The 24,288-nt window shown below is 36.9% G+C and overlaps 1 protein-coding gene across 1 annotated transcript; it reads right to left on the reverse strand.

Annotated features, from left to right (window-relative positions):
* Positions 1–19,133: 19,133 nt before the first annotated feature.
* Positions 19,134–23,000, reverse strand: POLR1F (RNA polymerase I subunit F). The gene is made up of 6 exons (XM_015651852.2): positions 22,922–23,000; positions 22,434–22,662; positions 22,209–22,350; positions 20,882–21,090; positions 20,273–20,308; positions 19,134–19,601 (listed from the first exon to the last, which is right to left on the reverse strand). The coding sequence occupies exons 1-6, from the start codon at positions 22,998–23,000 to the stop codon at positions 19,208–19,210; spliced, it is 1,089 nt and encodes a 362-aa protein (XP_015507338.1). The 3' UTR covers positions 19,134–19,207.
* Between the last annotated feature and the right edge of the window lie 1,288 nt (positions 23,001–24,288).

The following is a 24,288-nucleotide window of genomic DNA, read 5'->3' on the forward strand; positions in this document are numbered from 1 at the left end:
ATACCTCACCTGAAATACATACTCCCAAGTCTCTACTCTGGTTTCTGGAAGTGATGGTTATTTCAGAAGAAATTGGTAAATGTCAATGTGCATAAAATATGGGGCAGATCAAATAAAGGTATTTCAGTATTAAAAGCCATTAATTTTGCGCAACATACATTTGAATTATAATATTATTAAATTCCATTAAGCTAAAATGATATATTTAACTCAGACTTCAGAGTGCTAATTTCATAGTCCCCTCCAAGCTGTTCCTGCAAAGGTGTTAGGGGTAATTAACTGCCATTTTCTCAGTAATTCAGGATCTGCAATCAATCAAAATGCAAGGCCTGTGTGATTGTAGAAAACAGTAACACTTACTTTATTATGTAGTACATTCTCATTCTGGTTGTTTTATGATGGGATCAGCTACACTTTTCCCCCAGAATTTATTATGCTTACCCTTCAGCCAATTAGTTTTCCTCACTTTACTTTAACCTAAAGCCTGGTGAGTTTGTTATATATATATATGTAAGTTTACCTGTCAGTTATATTGGTCATAGACCAGCAGGACTGCATGTGTTTAAACAATTAGGAAACCAGTGTTGTCCAGAAAAATGGCAACTTTGCTTTCTTAAAATGTATGAAGGGGGAAAGGAGAGCAATGAGAGGGCAATTTCCCTGTAGCTACAAGTGCCTGGCGTGGAGGGGTGTTCAGAGCCACCAGGCACAGCAAGCTGTGGAGCCCTGGTCTGCAGTTGCTGGCTGTGGGACCTGGAGAGGCTGAGCTCCCAGACCGCACATGTGCTGCAAAATCAGTTGCAAAATCATCGTTATCATCAAGGCATTGTGATAATGATGGAGCAGAGATATTTGATCTCCGTATTCAAAATCAAGCACAGAGGTAGGATTTCCACTGAAGGTCTCATTTACTTTTGGAACTCAGTCCTGGTGCTTTGGCACATGTTGACTTTACAGCTAGTCTCACAGGGAAGGATATTTTAAAATTATAGCCAGTTAAGTGGGTAGCTTGCTGAATGTTACTGGTGTGGATAACAGTAGCAGGCCTCCAAGATGCCCTGATGGGAAAGTATAATTGACTTTGTCCATTTTTGTTTCCTAACCATTTAAACTTGCATCTGGAAATCCTTCTCTAATTTCACAGCTGCGGTGTTGAAACATATGGGGTTGCAGTGGAGTTTAATCAGTATTTTAAAAAAAATATAGAAACTCTGAAGCAAGCCAAACTTTGACAAGAAATTTACCAATGTAGATTTCCATAAGAGGGACAATACTGAAAGACTCTTGCTGTTCCTGAGAGTGTTGGTAGAAATTAATGTCCCAGAGTGATAATGCTGACTGCACATTGTGCAGTATTGTTCAACCACAGCACTACAAACACCTTGACTAGGGCATTATTTAACATAAATACAATTTTTAAATCTTGCTACCGTATTTTACTAACTCCTGGGTGACTACGAGCCCAGCACTTAAAAGCAGCTCTCAGGTGGAGCCTGTGCTCTTATTCTGTCATTGCAATAGGGTGTTCCCTGTGTGAATGAATTCAGAAGTCCTTATCTAGGCAGGACTGGCCATTGTGTCTGGTTTCTCAAGGGCTGGTCAGCACATTTGGCAGATCTACAGAGAGGTCCTTTATGGTTAATCTCTACTATACTGGTGCTGGTGCTGCCCTCTACTGAGGGCAGAGACCACTCGGCTAAAGGATGGGCTTTGTCTGACTCTCACCACTATTATTTTCCCTTATTGATCTGTAGTGAACAAAAAGACATTTTGTGATGGGGTCACAGTCTAGATCAAGAGCATGACACAGTGTACTGGCAGGTGAGAGACCCAATATATCTACAATATGTCTACAGGTTCTTCATACAAAGGAGTTGTCCCAAAAGCTAATGCCAAAGAACATGGAGACAGAAGATACTCTGTAGGTTGCATCACTAAATGTGGTCCCATTGGGATACACAAAAAACCCTGAGAGGATCAAAACAAACCCCCTGACTTGAAACAACTGTTGTTTTAAATGTACACTATATTATTTTTTGACTTAGGTACTCTATTTGGATCTGAATAATCCTAATGACCTCACAAAATATCTGAGAGCACAGAATTTGGAAAGATAAATTGAATATTTATTTCCTAGAAAGCTTAAAGAGACGTATTGAAAGAAGTGACACAAAATTGAGATTTTACAGTGTTCTAGTAACATGTTAAACAAATATGGGAAATACCAGTATTATCCTTGTGATGGTAGCAGTGATATAGTCAAAAAATGACAAGTGGTATTTCAGTCCATCTGACATAGCACCCCAGAGCCTCTTCTGGTTTTTTTTTTCCCTTGAAAAAACTGTGCCAACATATATTTCTTTTCCTTGGTTCCAGAAATATAAAATTATATAGAAAGAGGTGAATAGAGGTCTCATGTATCCTTTAGGATGAAAGAGAAACACATAGGGAAGAGGAGTAATAAGGAAATTTTGAGACAATGATGTTAGGAGCAGATGTTGCTATTTATTTTTATTTCTCTCTCCTCCTCCCTATGATTACAATAAATTATCTCTTTTGCAGTGATTAAGGAAGATGGGGATTATACCAAGGTTAGACAGAAGCATCAGATAAAACTGACTATAATCCCACTTAAATCCTCTATTCAACATTACCCCAAGGTGGAATTAAAGCTACTATGTAATCTGGTACTTAAGTGAGTGAAGATATCAGAGCAGTGTACTGTCTTTAGACACACATCAGGAAAAAAATGAAGAGTTTTCTATCGGTGTTTGAATTCTGGTATGAATGAACTGTATCACCCCATAACTGCCTATTCCATGTTGGTTAAAACGTGAGAAATAGGAAAGGCAAGTAAGAATTCAGAGATGTCAAAAGCAGAGGTCATGACAAAAAACATGGCATTTATATTGTTGAAGAGAAGGTTAGTTTGTCTGAACCACTCATAACTCTTTAAGGGTAATACCAAAGAAACAATTTAGTTAGCTACATTTTTCACTGCTCATCCTGTTTGCCTGTTTTTTTCATATTTGAACTTCGAAAATCAAACCAGACATTTTTACAGCAGACTTTTAGCCCTTTGCTCCAAGTGTGTTTGCAATGTTCCAGAGTTTAGAAAAAGACCCCAATACACTGCTCCTTGCAACAAACCCCTTAAGAATTCTAGGCTAAATAGAAGTATTGCTAATCATACTCATGTTATCTTTTGTTATCTTCTAATATAAACATAGAGATGAAATAGATAGCAAAAAGTAAAAAATACTAGGAACAAACCTCTGCGTTAACATGAATATGATAAATGGTTTTCGATCTTCAGTATCATTAACTTCTATGATAAATACATGGGCTCATTTAGAGTTTCCACTTTGAAAACCTGCTGTGTTAGAATCCAAATATATTTTGATTTTGTTTGGGGGGATTTATCTTCTTTTTAATTTTCTTTTTCTTTATTGTCAGACAAGTCTTTATATTTATCTGTCTTCCAGAGGAAAAAAACATGAAGATTCAGCAAGGTGTAACTGAGAGAAGGCATTCAGATTTTGGAAAGCCAACAAGGTCTTAAAAAAATTTAACTAAACCCAAAATTATTGGAGCATCTCCACCTAGCCTGAATCACTTGGAAAATCTTAAGCAGGGCCAAAATGTGTGTGAATTGTCATGAACCATGCAAATACATCTTTTAAAAGGGATTGCTAAGTTTCCTTTTAATTTATGAACTATTACTTCTCACAAAACCATAAGACAAATGGCTTTTTACTTTCTCCTCCCATAAAACCATACAAAGCTTTTTGCCAGGCTAGTAACCATTAGCAAAAATGTTAATGTTAGCTTTGTATTGTAGGAATCTATCTCCTGGGATGTAGATACAGTAGCATGATTTAAAGCTTCACCATAGTAAGAGTCTTTAAGTTTCTGCACATGCTGCAATTTTAATAGAATGTGTACATTCTTTCTGCACTCAAATGTTTTTATGTATTATACTTTGTTCTATGAAAAAATGACACATATGAAACTGTACTTAGAATCCTAAATAAGATATGAGCACTTCATTAAATAATTCTCATACTCTAAGGAATGATTTCCTTTAAAATGGTTCAAGCTGAAACTTGGCACACAAAGTTCTAATTGGGGAAAGGCTGGGATGCAGAATGATTTTACAAAGTTTCACATAAATCAGTCCTGTCATTTTAAAATTATTTTTACAGAAGAGCACGGCACCCGTTTTAGTACCATTTCTTGTTCTTGTAATATTTGCCAAGTTTTAAATAGAAATATGTTATTTTTCTGGGTTGTTTTCACAGTATTTTCTTGTCAGTTTAAATCATTTCACCTTAAATAGAAAGTTTACCAAGTCAAAAACCCTATTTTGACTTGCTTTGCTTCTCTCAGAGCATGTGTAGTGATAAATGTTTCAAACTAATTTAGTGATGTCAAAAGTGCCAAGCTGTGTGACGTAGAAGCTAAAATAGTGTGTTTGTGCTGAGAATATTTTATTTTATTTTATTTTATTTTATTTTATTTTATTTTATTTTATTTTATTTTATTTTATTTTATTTTATTTTATTTTATTTTATTTTATTTTATTNTTATTTTATTTTATTTTATTTTATTTTATTTTATTTTATTTTATTTTATTTTATTTTATTTTATTTTATTTTTTAAATTGCAGTTGGAGGCCTCTCCAGTGTTGTGCACCACAAAGGCCTGTAACTTTGCCAGATGTAGGAACTGGTGACAGGGATGAGGCTGTCATGGAATGTAATGGAAACATGCTGGCTTATCTGTGCAGCATAAAAGATGACCTGGCACACAGCACTGTATTTTAAGTACATCTAGGATACTAATCTACCTCTCATCAGACTATCCAAAATTTTGCTGAAAGCAAAGGGAAACACACTGGAGTAAAAGAATGTTTAATAGAGCCTCATTGCCAATTTACAGCAAAAAGATCAACTTAATTCCCCATGATTAAACACAGGGAGAGCTACTGTTGAGACCTCTTAGCTAGAAACTGTCCCCTGTTGCTACTCTGCAAATCCATTTATTCAGTTATTTTCACAAAGGCAAAATAGTAGGATATGAATTTTCTTCAGGTAAGGATAGCAACTTTTGTTGGTTTCTTACCAGTTCAGTAAAGACGATAAACCTTACTTCACTTATCTCCTCATGATTTATTTTTCCTTCTTTAGGTTAGGAAGGCATTAATCCATGTGTTCTAAATATCTACATCCAAAAGGACTAGCAATAGACAGATTTCCACAGATATGTTTAAGACAAAGGTTGGACCTAATTCTTCGACTGGGCTTTTATTAATTTTAACTGTAACTTGTTATTGTTTTTCATTATAAACAGCACAATACAGAAAGAGTGGGCTGTTCCATTCCTGGGGTAAGTACCTACATTCTCAGTAACAACCATTACAATTATGTGAATTAGAAAATACGTGCCAATATACCTTAAGACTGCTGTTTTTATTTTTCATTAAATGTATATTCTCTTGCCAGGAGCATTTTCTTGGTAAAAATAATTCAAATCCTTTTGGTTTGGTTGGGTTTTTTTTATTATTTTTGTAGATTTAATATCTGCTACACTCTGTACAATGTCACTGTGTTAGTACAGGAATATGGCTATAACATTCTTGCATGTGAAACTGTACATCAAGCACATTTTAACAGATTTATGTCATCAACCCCTACACAGTATTAATCATTCCTGAAGGTCATTTTTAGCTACCAAAGTAAGAGCCTTCGTAAAATTTCCAAGGCAGCTTTCAAGCCAGGCCAGTTGCAAGTTTTCACGTGCTGGGGAACTAAAGAAAAAAAGGAGAAGTTGAGGAATTCACAGTTTCTTGGCAAAGTGTCCATAAAGATCTGTGATGGGAGACTAACCATTCATCAGCATCCATGCAAGCTGTCTCTGTTATGAAAACCAGGGCACATTTAAAGGAAAAATAAACAGATTTATCAGTCTGATTGCAATTTTATGAAGTAAAATATTAAAAGGCTTCCCCTGTCTGTTTCAGACACTGACAAGATAAACTAGACATGGCTAGGGTGGAATGTGTCACTTCTGTCAGGTGCTATGGTAAGTATGAAAAGCCAGGTATGCTTCACACATGGATTCCAAATAAATTTCAGACAAGGTTTATGTTTCTTTATTTTGTTTTCCATGATTCATCATTACTGAAATCAACCAAAGACACAAGATTTGGGGATGTTTATTACCACACCAAATGGCTGATGCCTGCAAGTATGGAAAACCACATCAAACTGTTGGGTTCATGTGAGACCATGCTGATATTTAGCAAAAAAAAAAAATAATTTCAATTATAATTGCTTGAGAGTTACTCTGCCCTACATTTTGGAGAATTTGTTAACAGGGCAATGCTGGTTTTCAGGGTCAAATTCTATTACAAAGGCTGTGCAGGGATGAGAGGCAGCCTGGAGAACAATCATACACTAGCATTTTACTAGCATGTGGGTACCAAATATCTGCTGTGGAGTAAATTTAAGAGCTGATCAAAGCTCACAATGTTATTACATTAAGTGTAGGATGATTTTTATAATAATGAAACCTTTCAGATATTGTTATTTATATGTTCTTCAGGAATATGGAATGGAAATGTTACATGTAAGGATGTTTGTAATGGAATCCTTTTTCTCCTACTTCCTCTCCTACATTTTGCTTCCAGAAACCCTTTTGATTGAAAGAGACAAAAAAAATATCACATTAAATAGAACTTCTGATAGTGGAGTGCCTTCCTAAATGATACACATGGGCAAACCAGAGGCTGATGTAAGAGACAGATCACATATGATCCCCTCTTTGCAACAACGGTTTGCATCCCACAAATGTTAAGCTTCCTTTATTAACTCATTACTAATTTAAGTCCCTGTCATACCTAGAAGCTATGTAGTTAATCATAACTTATGTTTTTTAGACGTGAAGAAAGACAGAAAATGAGAATTTAAAAAAAATAAAAAATAAAAAAGTAAAGTGATAGAAATCGAGGAACAAACCTCAAAATATTTAGGGGGGAGTGCAATTAAAATAGAAAGCTGATACAAGAAAGATGTAGGTGATCAAGATGTAAGGCAAAAATATTAAAGGATATAGGTGATCAAGATGTAAGGCAAAAATATTAAAGGTGAAAAAGTTTGCTGTGATTTGTTTTCTGCCTTCATCTCTTTGTACTCTGTTTACTTGTCCCATGCTCCTCTGAGGTAATTCATGCAACTGAGCTCTTGAGATTTTGCCTCACTTTATAAAAAAGCCCAGAATCAATGTTTTTGCTTTGATGTGCTGGCTATCCTCACTCCAGGAGTGGCAGGAGTCCCAGTAAGCTTGTCCTGATGCTCAGGCTGCCTTAGAGACAGGACATGAGCTGCACAGGAGCTTGCTGCAGGCTCTAGGTTCAGTCACCATCACTGACACCCACTCTGTTTGAACTATGCTGACATCAAATATAGATTATTTCCATTGTTTAATCCTTCCTTCATAGCAGCCAGGGTTAAATGAAGATGCAGTGCTCAGTAGGTTTTATGGCATGAGGCAAAAATGACTGTCTTGATCCTGGTGAGTCAAAATAACACTCAATGAAATACGAATAAAAAACTAAGACCAGAACACAGCAGGGCAGGGTAAGGAGGAATGATGTTCTGGTTCAGGACAGATCCCTGGGGATGGGAAAGCTGTATGATACATGATGTTGAGAAATCAAACAAAAATCAAACAAAAATAGCTTCCTTTGCATTCAGTATATGCATGCATTTAGAAAGTTATTCTGAGAGAAAGCTGAGCATCAGAAATGCTCAGAGTAGCACTTGGTGGCACAGATAGAAAAAATTTTGCATCTTTTTTCTAATGCAAACCTGAAGTGTACATTGTTTTGTGGGAAAAAAGTTCCCTTTACAAAGTCCAGATTGCTTCAAAATTAAGCACTTCAGCAAAAGAAAAGTAATATGCCATCTGTTACTATGTAGGAATAAAGAATGTCATGTTTCACCAGAACAGCAATAGCCACTGCAGAGATTTTTGTGCTGAGCTTATTATTAACAGATTGCTAATGCTGTTTAAAATTAATAAAGGGGAATAGAGATATTTTCTAGTACTCAGGAGAAAGAAAAGACTTGATTTCATCCTGCTACCCAGCCAACATCTTCAAATAGAGAACCATGACAGAGTGAACTTCTAATGTCTCCATCTGCCCACAATAAAACATACCTTCCCTGTCATGGAGCAGTTGACTGTGTTGGTACTTTATAATGAAGATCATGGCCATTTCTTCTTATTTGCTGGATCCTCAGGTACAAAATCTTAGTTTTGACGTCAGGACTTGCTATTTATCTTCCTGTGATGTTAGACAGCATCATTGTTATTCGTATATAACCAGTTAAATGGACTGGAGAATGAAAAATAAAAGGGTTTATTTCTGTAAGTAATGTTATAAGTTACGAAAATAAAAAGGAAGAGCAAAAGATTGGTAGATTTAAACTATAAACAGAGAAAATTAAAATAGTTTATCTTAGGAAAAAGTTGGCACTTAGAACTAGGGAAAAAACTGGAATATTTAAGAGATCTTTTCTCAGTTATGCACACTGATAAAAAACCCTTTAAGCCTATAAAGAAATTAAAATAAGATGGATTCCATGAGCTTTATTTCCAGCTCTGGTCACTGACTGAACACCTTATGCCTATTTTCTATTATTAAAAGGTCTGTTAAGGAGACAGTAACGAAGAGATTAAAGATAAGAGGCAATCTAATGCTCATAGATAAAAATAAATAATAAAAATGTACCTTCTGGGATCATGCAGTTGATTTCAGCAGCTCCACTACTCTGTGGCAAAAATCCTATTGACTTGATCAAGGCTAGACTTTCAACCTTGGCTTTTCAAAGGGAGAAATTATTTTAAACATAGGCATTGTGCCAAGTGCACATTAAATATAGATGGGGATTGCCATTTAACTTCTGCTTCAGCTGCAGAAACCAGGTATTTTTGATTCAAAAATAAAGAAAATTTGAAATTGTTTGAAGATTGGAAGGAATAGGATTTATTTGCTGGGGTAATATTGAGAAAAATGGTGACAAAAAGAGCACGTAGTGAATGGGACCCAAGCTGAGATTTGGGGATTCTGTTTACTCCTGGAGCGCAGACAATCCAATAAAAAGAAAGCTGAGAAACTATGCTAGGAGAAAAACATTATCCTAATACAATGATCAATTAAAATATACTGTGCTCTAGGCAGCAAATTTAAAATTGGATAATAGGAAAAAAAACCCAAAACCAAAACATTATCAAATCCATCTTAAGGAAAGTCATTCACTGACCCAAACCTGCACGAAACTCACAAAGGTGGCACAGGGCCCAAGGTGTTGTCTCCTTGTTCCCAGGATGCCTGTGCATATGCCTCCCTCTGGCTTGCCCTGAAAATCTGCTTTTGGCTTGGTCTAGGTAAGAACTGTCCTTAAAATTCTCAAAATTCCAAACAGTCATTTTTGCCTTAAGCAACAGTCCATTCCTATCTCAGGGGTACCTACTATGATTGGAAGATGATGAAATTTCATTTATGTTCTTGAAATGCACATGTTTTGGCTGATATAAAGAAGGACACCAAAGGGCCAGTTCTTATCTCTGTTCATGACAGTTTTTTCTTTAAAATTATTCCAGAATTTTAATTAAAGAAGAATGTACTCAGTTGCTGGGTAGCAGCTTCTGACAGCTCCAATCACACTTTGAATAGAGACAGTGCATATGTGTACACCTCCAGCCCTTGCAAAGGAAAGCAGGGGGCTGAGGCTGGGTGGGGGCAGCAGCTCACCCTGACAGTCCCCTGATCCTCCACAGCAGGATCCAGCTGGTGGAGCATGTGGCAGAGCCCCTGGCATAGCCATAAATTACTTCCAGTGTGTATGACTATGATTAGCTGTTTGACTTCTTGTTAACCAACACTTACAATATCTGTAGGCACACAGTAAGCAGTTTGGAACTGCTGATTGCTCTCTGATTTACGAGGGGTGGTGGAGAAGGATGAAGAGAGACACTCATTTCACTGCAGCTTGGAAATCGGAAGCAAAACGTAACTGAAAAGGAAACTAGACAGGAATTTAGTTGTCACCCCACAATACACACTTCACTCTTTTGGGGCTTGCCTTTTACTCTTTTTTTTTTGTTTGTTTGTTTGTTTTCTTTTTTTTTTATTTTTTTCTTTTTCTAAAGTAATTAATGCACTATCTATCTTACAAGTTTCAGCTAAAAATTAGAGTATCAATGTAGGGAAAGAAACTCTCCAGAGAGCATTTAAACAATATCACATTGTTGACAAAGCAACACCAATACTAGTGCATTTAAACAATATCACATTGTTGACAAAGCAACACCAATACTAGTAAGTGTAAATTCAAAACACAGTTCAGATTCATGAGATTTCCAGACCAAACTAGGTTAAATGTCTTTGGAAGAAGTTCAGCTCCAGATCTGCATTTTGGACACATGTCCCTTCATAACTTCTCAACTTCTGGACACTTGCTCATCATTTCTTGCTCAAATGATGTTTCCAGATCAACAAACTTATCCTTCCCTGGGATCAGTCATTTCCTTAGTCTTGCCTTTTAGAAAGCAACCCTTTTACTGTCTGTTTTATGACACTAGTAACACTCTGTGCTCCAGCTCTGTATTAATCTTCTGAGAATGTTATTTATTTTACAGTATTGGCACAGCAGGAGACTTTCCTCTGCTTTTGACAAGGGCCCCTGGAGACACACCACTAGCACAGCGCCAAAATAATACTTCAGCACGTTCAGCCTAAATTAGCATAAAATACTAAGATAACACTATTTCTTTTTCTTCTGATACTGCCAATATTGATACATTTTGTAACAAAGCAGACTAAGATGGTAATTTTACTCTCCTGTACACCCCTAACCATACCCTCCTAACTGTCCTAGCTTCAGGCCTTCAGCAGAAGTCCTGCTATTTCCCATTTTGGCTTTGCTGCACAGTGCTATGAATCATCCTGCATGAACTGCACAGACACACAAAACTAAGAATTTACTCGATTTGTCACTTACATAATGTTTTAGTACTGATCTCACAAGGAGTCTGTAATTTTATATTGAACTAGTGAGAATACTACTCTCCATATATTTGTGTGAGAAATTTTTCTGATTAGAAAACCTGCCAGCTTAAGAGGAGAAAGTCTTAGGTTAAATTTTGTACCTGAGAACAGAAACATTGTCAATTTATCACCACTGGGACTTTTTATGAGAATAACATTTTGAAAACTGTTTTTCAAAATATATTGTTGGTGTTTCAAGACTAAGAGTAAATTAAATAGGTCAGTGGTGAAAGGCACTTCTTAATAAGACTAACAGAGTGAAAGTTTTTAACCATGTGTGGCATCTATCAAAGAGAAGTTCCTGTTTTCTATAGCTTTAATAAGCAGACCTGCACAGACACTGGTCCCATGTTTTCCTTGGTAGGCACCTAAACTAATTTTCATATCAGATCCCTGCAGAAAGCAGTATGAATGAAAATATTTCATAGTTTAGGGAACATTTCCATTATATCCCATTAGCTAAATTTATAGTGAATTTAGCTAATGAGATATAACAGAAATGTGCCCTAAACCTAAGTGCCACCTTTAGAGTAATGAATTAGTACTTTTTCAGAAAATCTCCTAAATTCTACTCCCCAGTTAAAAAACAAAAAAAACAAAAAACAACCAAACTTAAAAAATCACACAATTCCTAAAATAAGTCAGTGGATAATTTCATGGCCAGGTCTGTGAGCTACACTCACATCCACTCTGGAGCTCAGACATAATGCAAATTTTATCATATTCTATTACAAATTTTCACACACACTTGGCAAAGTCTTACTAATGTTTTTGAGTCCCCATTCACACAAGCCTGACACCCCCTCAAAGACGAATCTCCACAACCATTTCATGAGCAGGCCTCAGTTTTCTTTAAAAATGTCATTCATTACTAGGGGTAAAGAATTTGTGATCCACCTTTTCTGCAAGATTCTAATGGTTACATTACGTACATGTAAAACATACGGATTTATGTTGGGGTGGGAACATCACTCACCACACTGAGGAGGATTAAGACACCTTTTAACCTTCCCAGTGAAGCTCTACAGACAAGCACATAAGAGTACCTTATTAAGAACAAGGCTAAGTGTAATTGAGCACATTACTGTATTTCAGTGCAGTCAGGTGGGTTATGGTGTCAGCCACCAATACAGTCTCTGTATTTTACTTTGTGACTGACATAGTGCAGAGGGCTTAAAGTGCAGTCTGATGTCACCCTTTTTACATTAATATATTTCAAATGTGTCTACAAGTGATGCTGTCACAGCACAGCAGCCTACTCAAGTTGGTGGTACGCAGAGAAATTACCCCACCTCCAGTTTTGATCTTTAAAAATCTTAATTCCAGGTCTTGATATTTTATACTTGATTAATTCCAGCTATTGATATTTAACATGACTGACACTGAGGTTTTAATGGTTAACAGTGGGTTTATGGGAAAACTAAAATGCTTTGATGAACTCAACACTAACATGGACTTTTCAGCCTCTTTTTCCCTTTTTCTCAAGGGGAATGAACTATTCTGCAGCAAACACAGAAAAAAAAAGAACATGCATGTGAATAAACACAAAATAATTCCATGTTATAAAAAAATCCCCATGCCCCTAAGTGCAGTAAAGACAAGCCCAAGTTGTTTCCTCAGCACCAGAGCTAAAGATGCCTTCCTCCCTTTTCCCTCATGCATAATAAGGTGCAAAGATCTTCCAGGAGCTTTTCCCAGTGCCATGGAGTCCAGATAGGGGTTTCTATTCATCACAGCTGAACTTGGGTCACTTTTCTTCAAACAGGGGAAATAACATAATTACTCTCCTCTGCCCCAAAACTAGTGTCCATAAAACTTATAGAAATTAATTATTTAATTTAAATAGATAGGAATCTGCCAGCTGGCCATTAACTAAAAATTTACTAAAGACCAAACAAATGCACCTACACATCACAGCATTTGTGTGAGCTTTTATTCACAGCATGGTGTGTAAATTTCTTTTCCTATACAAACAAATTTTGAATGATATATATGAAATGAAAAACTAGTGAAAAACTAGATGAATACCGCTATCAACGGCACTATGAAATATATGAAAATTAGAATATGAACTAAAGCAACATGGTCACAGCAGCTAGGGTAGATACCAAGTTTTTCATGCTGATGTACCGAGAAGGTACAAATACTATTTCTCTTTTAGTCTTATTTCAGTTAATACTGAAATACTCACCAAATACCAGTTCACAGAAGTTTTGAGCTCTTTAGGTGACAGATGTGGAGAAAAAGCCCAAAAGAAAAAGCAATACTCCACCATGTGGCACTGCATGAGAAAAGGAAGAACACTTCATCAAGGCAGACTTTTCCAAGCCTTACATTGATTTGTAATATAAAATATCAAATCATAGTGGAGCAGAGCAGTTTTTGTGGAATCATATTCTGACAAATTTGAAAAAATCAACAAACAAACAAAAAGTCACCTACCAAATTCAGTCAATTTCACCAGAATATGAATTTGAGAGGAAAGAACCCTTTTGGTTCACTCCCTAACAATGCAATTCAGGTACCTTGAATGAAATAGTCCTCTATTTGAAATGACTGCACATTTAAAATATTTTACATCGCACTCCAAAAAATTAGATAAGCAGTTTTATTGGACTGGATATTCAGTGGAGAGATAAGAAAGACCTTTAAAGAAAAAATTTCAAATTTCCTTTCATTCTCAGGAAAAATTTTGGGATTTCAAAAACCTCCTTAAACTGATTATTTTTTCTTTGCACTCTTTATGAAAAAACCCTAGCTTTTTCTCCTTTTTTTTTATTTTTTTTTTTAAATCCTAGCCAATTTTCCATATATGAATTGAATTTTTTAGAACACTTTCCAAAGTGTGCTTCAGTGAAAAAACAAAACAAGTCTAACCATAAATAATTGCAGTAATATTTTTTGCCTGGGAAAAGACATTTGCTAAACTGAATTAATAGGAAGATATAAAGTTATTTGCAACAGCTTGTCCTCACGTTCCTCATTATAATATGGCACAACCACAGATTTACAGGATAAATATTAAACAGTAATGAATATGATGATGCTGGGTTCTATTTGGGGATCATTTATGACAATGGTTTTGCAAACCAGACATTGAAACGAGATAGAAATAACCACAACACAGATGACTCCCAAACTAATCTGTGAGCATCTGCATATCTTGGTAAGGACTTCAGAAATAATACATGGGTAGAGAAATGGATGTGCAGATGCACTTAAATCTGTAACACATGTCGATTTTTCTCTACCTCAGAAACCTTAGAACTGTCCATAATATCATTCCTTTGGCCCAGAAAACTTAAGAGTTCAAATTTAACTAATGTCTAGTCATAATGAAAAGATGAATTTTCAAATTATAGCTATGAAACAGGAATTATCCTCTCAGAGAAAACTAGAAAAATATGGGATTTAGTAATAACTAATTTAGACATAAAGCAGGTCATGATCAATTCAGTTTAATGTCAAGAAAATAATATCAAAGGTAGTTATCAACACGTGCCATACGTCATCAGTGCAGACTTATTTTTAGTCACAATATATGAAATTTCTTTGAAAGGCAGAGGTCCTGAACTTCTTTTCTGGGGAGAATGTAGATACACCAGAGGTATGGCAAGCCCATCTTCACAAATCCACAAGCTAACACTGAGAGGCTCCATGAGGAAACCAAGAATACCTATACCATCTATGCACTTTTTGTTTTGGGGTTTTTTGGGGGGTTTGTGGCTTTTTTTCCCAGCTGAGAGACAAATGGCTGTCCTTCTAGGAAAATGCTTCATAAAAACTGCTCATCTTTGAGCCTATGTGGAGATGCCCAAATCTCTGGAGAAAAAAATGAACCTTCAAACATATATATATAATAAAATAGCATTATCCTGAAAAGGGACAGATGTCACTGGTTTGTTATCTATAACAAAAAAGGAGCTGATCCAAAAATTTTATAGTGCTCCAAAATGTCTCATTTTTCCTGATATTAGTGTTCATGTTTACTGACACAGGATAAATTTGCCTTCTCTTAAAAGCTGTCCAGCTTTTAAATGTTGATTTGACTGATCCATACAGAACTTTAAAGTCATCCATGTGCTAACACATTTATTGTAATAAAAGCACAGGCTGTGACTTATCACTGGGAGCTGTAGCCTGCTCCTTGGAAACAGTATTACTCTGGCTTCAGCCAGTTCCCTGAATGACTGGGAGACATTCCATACTAATTTTGACAAAATGCTTTCAATGAAATCTGGCACCATACTTGCACAGCCTGCAATTCCACTGCTCCAAGTCTCCATCAGAAGCTGCATGTGCTGGGCATGGATGTATCACAATGAGGTCATGCCCACTGATTATGGCTTTGCAGGTAGAACTGAAATATTATTTCTGAATGTGACCTTACCTGCAACTCAAGTCAAAGCATTTTTGAAAAAAATCTGCTTCCTCAGTGTCCAAATTTCACAGACCTAATGTGATCTTCGAAGCAACATGGTACTGACAGACTGGCTCTTACCAGAGCTCCTTAAGCACACATCTCTCCTCACTCAATTTGTGCAGCACACTGAAATCCTGCTCTTGAATGGGACATCATATTTCCAGCATATTAAGAATATTCTTAAAGAAGTTTCCATACACCAAAGGCACCAGTGAAAGAAAATATAAAGGAAAGAGGATCAGGGGAAATAATGAGCAAGAGAACATTGAAGGGCAATATTTATTCCTATCTCTTTAACTGTATTCTTACTAAGTATCATACAGATTTAGAGACCAAAGGTCACGGCTTAACCTTCTAACCATATGAAATACACTAAAATAATCCACAAAATATTAATAATAATTATCAATTATTATTGATAATTAATATAAAAACATATCAATAAATATTGTATTGATAATGAATCTTGTAGCAAAATTCTTTCCTCTGTTTGTAAGGTTTCTTTGCTACATACAAAAAACTGCTGCAGCATCACTCACCTTCTGTATAGAAAGTTCATTTCATCTGTTTTTATAGACAGACTTCTCAAATAAATTCTTTTCCAAGTTCAACTGCCTGGTTGTTCTAGCAGCAATGATAGTCTATAGGTGTATCAGTTTGGGAAATGGGAGATCATCTTGTATTCAGTCTTATGGAGCAGGGGTCCTTAAAATGGGAAAATTAAAGCTTCTTCCTTCTTTGCCTAGGACAGTTGGCTTCAGGGAAACGAAGTCATGGCCAGGCTTCAATTGCTTTTACTTGCTTAACATAAGGTCAGCTGAGTGGCTTGGGACAATATTTACAACTAAATTTAACCCAATTTAATTATGTGTAAAGTCATGTAGAGAAGAAAACATCAAAAGCTGTTTCTGTAAAAAACTAATTTACTGACAGTATTGGAGAAGTGCAAATCTTGATTTTGTCTTATTTTTGTTCACATTAATCCAGACTATATCTTTCCCTTATAAACAAAGCCTACTGGATACTGAAGGCTCTCAGATTTTATTAAATATACAGAATTTCTAAAAGCTAAGTAGCAGAATAGAATCAACATTTTGGTAAGAAAAATATAGGCCTTACTAGAATGAAACTATTTCAGTCCTTCCATAGCCAACAGTAATAATCCTGAGAGCATCAGATCACATAACCTCTTCACAGCAAAGGTCTGTACTGTCTGAGGGCTATCTAAGGTTGGGATGCTTCCAGAGGCAAACTGTTTACTCAGAGGCAGATTTGATTACAGCTCATGTTTTTCCAAAAGGCAGCTAGCTTGCTTAAGGCCTTTAAAAAAATCCTTTCCCTAGAGCTCATCCACCGGGCTGTTTGGGCTGAGTATTTAAAGCAGTAGCAAAGTGCCAAGTCAAAAGCAAAGAATTTGTTTCTAAGAGAAGCAAGGAAAAGACAAAGAGCAAAAGTTAACGCTGCAGATTATTGCAAGCTTCAGAGAATACAAAACAATTGTTTTAGAGACAGCTAAAAATACCTTCTTGTAAGACTGCTTGCTCTTCTGCCAAAGGCATGCAAAACACTGAGAAACATTTGCAGAATCAAAATATTTATACTACAAAGTAGCAGTTTGTACTTTAGAAACTCATAGCTAATTAAGTTAGAACTACATTTTTCATAATACAGACAAAAGAATATCAACCACAGCCATAAGTAAAACACTGGTTTTGTTACAAGCTTAATGTTAAAACAAAACAAAACAAAACAAAAGTCCAGCATTTTTTTCTTCTCTAGATCACAGTTACCTTGGTATAACTATCAATAGTTACAAGATAAAATATAATTTTACTTTCTAACCTTCTCTCTGCTACAACATGAGTTGTACTAGAGTGCACCCTGAAAAAAAAAAAAAATGAAGTCACCTGGCCTCACAGGAAGCTTTATAAATTATTGTTCTATATACTCAAAAACCTTGTCTCAACTTAAAATTCAATATAACTGTTCATTTGTAGTCCAGGGGAACACAGAAAGTTAAAGGTTTATAGAGCTCAAACTTCAGAGAAGCTTTAATGGGAAGTGTCAAGTTCAGCTCTTTTGTTAATTATGAGCATCAGAAAATCTTGCCTTTTTTATGGGGAAAAAAACAAAGACAAGTGATTTAAATCATGATCAGAGTGAAAATTCACTTTCGAAAATCCAAGTTTTCTTGCCATATTTAGCAAATGCCAAAACGGTATTTACAGCAACATCAACAGTGCAGCTGTGAGGCTGCCAATATTGCCTCCAACTGTGTAAAACACGTTTTTCTTCCTTCTTTTTTGAAGGCTTTTCTTCACTTTTCCCCTTCCAAAGACACAACATTTAGCAAGAATTTAACATTTGTATCACTGGCGAAACAACTTGTTCAGCAATCATTAATTGCCAGCTCCTACATTTATTTTTAATTGCTCTCTTTTGTTGTAACCCAAGACAGAAAACCAAAAATTGATACAAGTGGGCGCCAGCCAAAATTGTGTGCCAAAAATAAACCTGCTTCTAAGTAAGGCCTAAAACTGAGATTCTTGTAGGCTTTCAGAAAAGACTAATCATCAACAAAACAGTTTGCTGAAATACAGTAAGCAATTCCCAGTAAGAGAATGGTAAAGCAGCAGAAGTGGAAAAAGAGCAAAGTGCTGAAAGCATTTATATTGTCTGTGCTACTTGATTCATTAGCTGCAATTTCAATACTTCCCCAGAATGTCTTCTTCCTTTGCATGCTAATGAAAAGGCAGAACTGTGCAAGACAAACTTTTGGTGCTACAAACTGGTTCTATCAAATGGTGAGGTTTGACTCTGGAGATGTGTATCCCTTCCCTAAAAGGCAAAGTGAAGTACAATGAATATTAAGGAGTAAAAGATGAAATCTTGTGACTCAGTCTTCTGTTCATCTGCAACAGCAACTGCCTCCATCATTCTCTTCATGCTGGCATCATCAAAATATAAAAAACCACATCTATTGAAGTGAGCTAATAGCATCAGCATTCATCACTAGAGCAAAATGTTTTATCACCTAGGAATAGAGATGAACAGCAAGTTTCCACATTCATACTGTTTACTTACAAGGCCCTCAAAGAGATAGTTATGTTCTTCTTTTAACAGGTAAATCAATACCAAAGGTCTTCTACCTTGGTGAAAGACTAGACATGTCGCACTACACTTCTCCCCAGAGCTCCTCACAATAGAAAAGAGTTGTAACCAAAAGCACTGATACTCAAAAAAATACACCTCTTTTAAGCCTCCAAGGAATTCACATGAACGTCCCAAAAACCCAAAGATAATCCGAATCTATTCTTGTAAAATCAAGACACCGACTGGCAGATGCGCTCAGAGTAGCAAACATCACAACTTCCAACTGGAAATCAGACACAGAGGTCATGCATGTGTTCCTGTAATTACATTCCCGTTTTGTGACTTGTTTTCTAGTAAAGAAGCCAGGCAGATATAGCTTCTATTGCATTTCTTGTGTTACTACCTTAAAAGATCCTGCCTTTCAAACTGCTGGTGAACATAGGCACACAAACACCATCTGACCTGGCAAAGCAGACTGTGCAGTGAAGAAAAAGAAATACACATTTTGGAAACAGGGTTTTATTGAAACTTATCAAAAATGTCTGAAATCTAATGCAGGAAAGGCATTTCAGACTTTAGTCCCTTTTCCTTTTTGCTTTGGGTTTTTCTGATAGCTGAGATAATTCACTTTCTTCAATTTCATCACAATGCTTTCTTTTCTTTTTCTTTGATTTTTTATGGTCACTTTGGTAACCGCTGGAATCACTGGTAGGCAATACAAGTTCCTGTTCTCCTTGCTTGTCCTTTTTCTTTTTCTTCTTCTTCTTTTTATCATCACATGATCCATTCACAACAACAACACTTTGCTCTTCTTCATTTTCCCTTCCAGGGTTACCTGCCTCATTTAAAGGCTCTTCATTGACATTATCTTCCCCACAGTTATTCAAGCCATTTTCCTGGTGGTCAAACTTTTGAATTTCGTCCCCGTTTGTACTTTCAGTGACTGTGTTGGATTTTTTGGGCCGCATGCTGTAAAGAAATATACAAAATAAACTGGATTAGGGACATGTTAGGGCACCTCACATAGTGAGATGTCAAAAATTGCTAAAACATGTATTTACACCAAGCAGGTAAACATTTGCTAAAAACAACAACAAATGGAGAACATGATACTCTGTGTTACAGAGCATCATAATGTTTAATACTCTCAGGATGAATTCTATTACCTTACTAGCTTCCTTCTTACCACATAATAAATGTTCTCTTTCAAATCTTAGCCTAAATTTCTTCTCTAAAGTGCCATACAGACCATTCGGCATTTCCTCTTTTCTTGTGCTTCTTCATCCTCTAATTCATAATTACACATTGTGTAGTAAAGCTTCTTTGGGTGTTTTTTTTAAGTCATTCACAAAAACACACAGCTAGTGGCCTGTTCAGCTATATATGAGGCACGCTGCCGATTTTACCAAGCAATTACCCTACTCTAATTAAAACAAAGGTGATGCCAGAAAAGGTAAAAAAAAAAGAAGAAAAAACCTCTACAAAAAAAACCCCACCAAATCCCTCCCCTCCCACCAGCAGGTACCTTGCAACCAAGAGCACTGGGAAAAAATGTCTAAGAAGACAAATATGGAAAGAATATATTTAAAAAACATGAAGGTTTTTATGTCCCCAGAGGCACTGAAGACAAAATTGCTAACCTGAATTGTAAATTCACTGAAATGATCCAGAGCATCCTTCCAGATTAAAAAAAAAAAAAAAAGAAACAAAAAAAAATGCTATGAATTTGCCAGTAGGACTCATATTATACATTTAATCAAAACTAAAACCATGTTGAAAGAAAATCGTTGCTCAGTAAATGACTGTTTTAAAAGAAAAATGTGAATGAACTCCTCTGAGGACAAGATTTACTGCAAGGTGCCGTATAAATTTAGAGAGGCCAAAGGAGGAAGTTGACACATTTTCTCATCTTTGAATTTCTCATGTTTCAGCAAGTATTTAAGTCATGTATTTGTCATTATACAATGCATGTAAGGTGTTTGTGTGTAACTGTCAATGTTACTTTGTTCAAGAGCCCTGGACTGTTTGCACTTGAAAAGCCTATGCACAAAGCTACTCTTAGACACATGGATGTGTTATATATGTATTTTATATATATATATACATGTATTACATGTATTATATATATAGTTACATAGAGATTTATGTAAAAATAAGAAAGCTGAAAGATTAAGATGTAATTAAAATCACTTAGCTCATAAAAAAATATATTAAATCAATTAAAAATACTCTCTATTAAGGCACCATACCTGCTTTTAGTGAGTCCTCCTCGAATGAAGAACACCCCAGCTGCATCGGAATCCAAGTGCAACACTTGAAATTTCAGCTCATCCCCTATTTTTAACCCCAGCTCTTGCCACTGTACAATGGACATTTGTTCAGGCTTAGGGATAGATGCATTGAAGCATCCATGTATCAGGCAGCCAATATGACTAGGGGCCACTTTATTAATTACACCCTAAAAAAGAAAAAGAATGTCATGCAAATCTAAAGCAAAAATCAGCCCTTTTAATGCACATCCTTTAAATATTTCGTTCCCTATATGGAACGTTTTCAGTAAGAGTTTATGTACAAGTTATGAAGTCAGTTTATCTAGCAATCAGTAAATGCTCCTTCACTAAAATCAAAGCTATTCCTGTAAACTCTTCACACAATTCCTCTGAAAATAGAACTGAACTGCAAGAGAAGTCAAAACATGGCCTTTAGCTACAGTGAATACCTAAAGAGAGTAGATAACTCTTTCCTTACGCTACAATGATCAACTCTGCTTTGAAGCCACTTTAAGTCTGACTTACTTGCCTAAAATGCTCTTCAAGCTGGCACAGCAGTTTTTAGCAGCTGAAGAATAGGGAAGGCATATAAAAAGCTTCTAAATACTCTATTCAGTGGGTTTCTGACACACCTGAATATGAAACCATATCCACCTTTGTTTTACCCATAGAATTAATGACAACACTGAAAATTTTTCTATTCTCTTCCGAGGAAGATGGCACATTCATCCTCAAACACAACTATCAAGACATTCAGCTGTGCTGCAAAAGGTGTGGCACAGCAATGAATGTAAGCCAGCTCCCAACCTACTTTACCCACAAGTGCTAAGCAAGGCTTTTGACAAACTTAAAGCTGTTCCGTGGGCCATACGCCTCCTTTAAGGAAAGGCAGGCTCCAACTCCATGTACTGCTCTTGTGCTTGAAGGAACCCAACACTCAAGAGCATCCTCAACATTCTTGTCACTATAACAAATGCACCTGTTTGACAATTATCTGCTCTTCAGAAAGAAGCAGGGTATGATATATGTGGTTGTGACACACTACTAAATACACAATCCTCGTGACACGATGGTTCAGTAATATAGAACTATATGTAAATTCAGGAAACCTAGGGACGGACAAAACAGACAGATTACAGTAAAAAGTACCAGTACAAGATACCAATAAATTTCTATTAACTATTCATAAATGAATAAGCTGACATAAACTATGTCTCCAGCTAACCACCTGATGTTGGAGACAAGCCAAGCTTTGACCACTTAATAAAAAAAGCCCGTCCCGTGAGACGCCAAGGCGTTCGCATACCACCAGCTTCTTCCCTTTCTTGGGGCTGAAGATGATGAAGTCCGCCTCGATGTTCAGGTGGATGAATCCCTGGTCGTCGTAGATGTCGCCGAGCTCCCCCACCACTTTGATGTTGTCGTAAGCCACCGGCACACCCTGCAGGCTGGAAGGACAAGGAGGAGGGGGGCACGGTTAGCTGCCAGGCCGAACCGGCCCCCTCAGCCCGCGGCGGCCCCGCGGCCGCACCTCTCGGAGTAGCGCCGAAGGACGGGGCGGCGGCGGCGGCGGGCGGCAGCGGCTCCCGCGGCACGGCCATGCAGCCAGGGGCCCGCGGCGCGCAGTGATGGCGTCAGCGCCTCCTCACCGCCGGGGCGGGCCCGGCCGCCGCCGTGACGGAGTTCCGTGCGGGTGGAGGGTGGCGGGCGGTGTTCGCGCTCCGGGGGCGGGCCCTGCCGCCGAGAGCCGCGTGGGCAATCTTAAATTGTTTCCGAGCGGTTTTGCGTGTCGGAGTGACAGGGTAATCTGAGCTGGGGGGACCATCGAGTCCGGCTCGTAGGTGAATGGCCTAGGGGGATCCCTAGGGATCCGCGGGGAGCCGCGCCTTGCTCGGAGCAGCCCGGCGGAGCCGCCCCGGGAACCCACACCCAGCTCGGGACACGAGATGTGTCACGGAGGCCTTGCAGGTTTAAATGTGGCGTTTGGGGATTCAGGCAAAAGACGCAATGACAAATTACCTTGGTCTTCTTCATATACAGCAATTTTAAGGATACATAATTGTATTCGGTTGCTAGACCGAAGTTCCAGCTTGTGCATATGGTAAGAAATGGTTAAATGCATTTAATAACCACAGACTGAGGAGAACAAAAATAAATACGAGTCCTCAAAAGGGTTGCTGGTGCACTCTACCGTGCAATTATTTACAAAGTGAGCTGCAGTACTACAAATAGAACGCTTGTCCAGTTCTTAATGATGGAATTTGTGGCTGGTTAGTGAAGACTTCGTCCAGAAAAGTTACTGAGATTTTATATCCACACAAAGCAGCGCAGTATGATTTTTCTTTAAACTGATTATACTGAATTCATGCAAAACGTTCAAAAGGTGTTCTCTCATTGATTTAAATCGAATTTATATCAACTAACTTGCTATACAAGTTACAAACTGATTGAATTCACATGGGGAGTTACAAAAAAAAAAGAAAAAAGAATTGATGTGTCCGTTTCACTAAAGGTGTTAAAATTCTTTTTATGCTGTGGAGGGCTCAGAAACACTGTAGTTTTGTGAAAACAAGCCTTATGTCAGATACCAAAAGTCCTTGAACTTCTTATACATTTAGTGATGCAAAAGCCTTTGAAGCTACTCAAATACTACATCACCAGAAAGTTTTCTCTGACTGAACATACTTTGAAGACAGGACATTGTTAGCTTTCACAAGTAAAACAAATGGTAAAATTTGCAGTACTTCACTGCAAGTAAAGTTGGATTAGTGTGAAAGAACTGACATAAAAATGGCTTTCAGATGTCATACCAAATTCCAAAATTATAAGAGAAAATGTCTTGAACTACTGTAATCTGTATTCCTATGTGGCTTTAGTCCTCCAAGGTATTTAATGTCTGTTGAAATTAATTTTATGTTATATGGTCTCAGCTTTCTGGAAAAAATATTGTATTTTTTATTTCAACTATTTGGATCATATTTAAACCTTGCAATGTGCTTTCAATCTTGGGTAAAGACCTTAAACAATAACTCCATGCACTTCTATTCCTAAAAGAAATATATGTTTTATAACTCTTATTTATGAGTGGATTTAGTTTGCAGTGAGAACATATAATACACTAAGGGCTGTACTCAATTTTATCCAGGATAATAAAAACCTACCTTTGCTCCTAAAATAAAAACTAAAAATGAGATGGAAAGGCAATATGAACAAAAATATGGACCTTTTTCTTTCACCCTGTAGTCAGGTTGGCCAAGATGGTGTCAGAAGAGCTCTGTCTCTCTGGACCTGCAGCTATCCAAGGTTACCCCCATGGACTCCTGTCACCAGAAAATTCCCTATAGAGACGGAGTCTGTACTTTCTAATTGAATCTCCATTTATCCCT

Source organism: Parus major, chromosome 2 (assembly GCF_001522545.3).
Source record: "Parus major isolate Abel chromosome 2, Parus_major1.1, whole genome shotgun sequence".
Lineage (NCBI taxonomy): Eukaryota > Metazoa > Chordata > Aves > Passeriformes > Paridae > Parus > Parus major.

Bases quoted from the DNA above. Each gene is read 5' to 3' on its own strand.
- POLR1F (XM_015651852.2), bottom strand. From the start codon at position 23,000: ATGCACAAGCTGGAACTTCGGTCTAGCAACCGAATACAATTATGTATC. The intron at 21,091-22,208 runs GTATGCGAACGC...TTTCTTTTTTAG, and splicing joins AGAAAGGGAAGAAGCTGGTG to GGTGTAATTAATAAAGTGGC. The intron at 20,309-20,881 runs GTATGGTGCCTT...TTAATCTGGAAG, and splicing joins GGAGGACTCACTAAAAGCAG to GATGCTCTGGATCATTTCAG.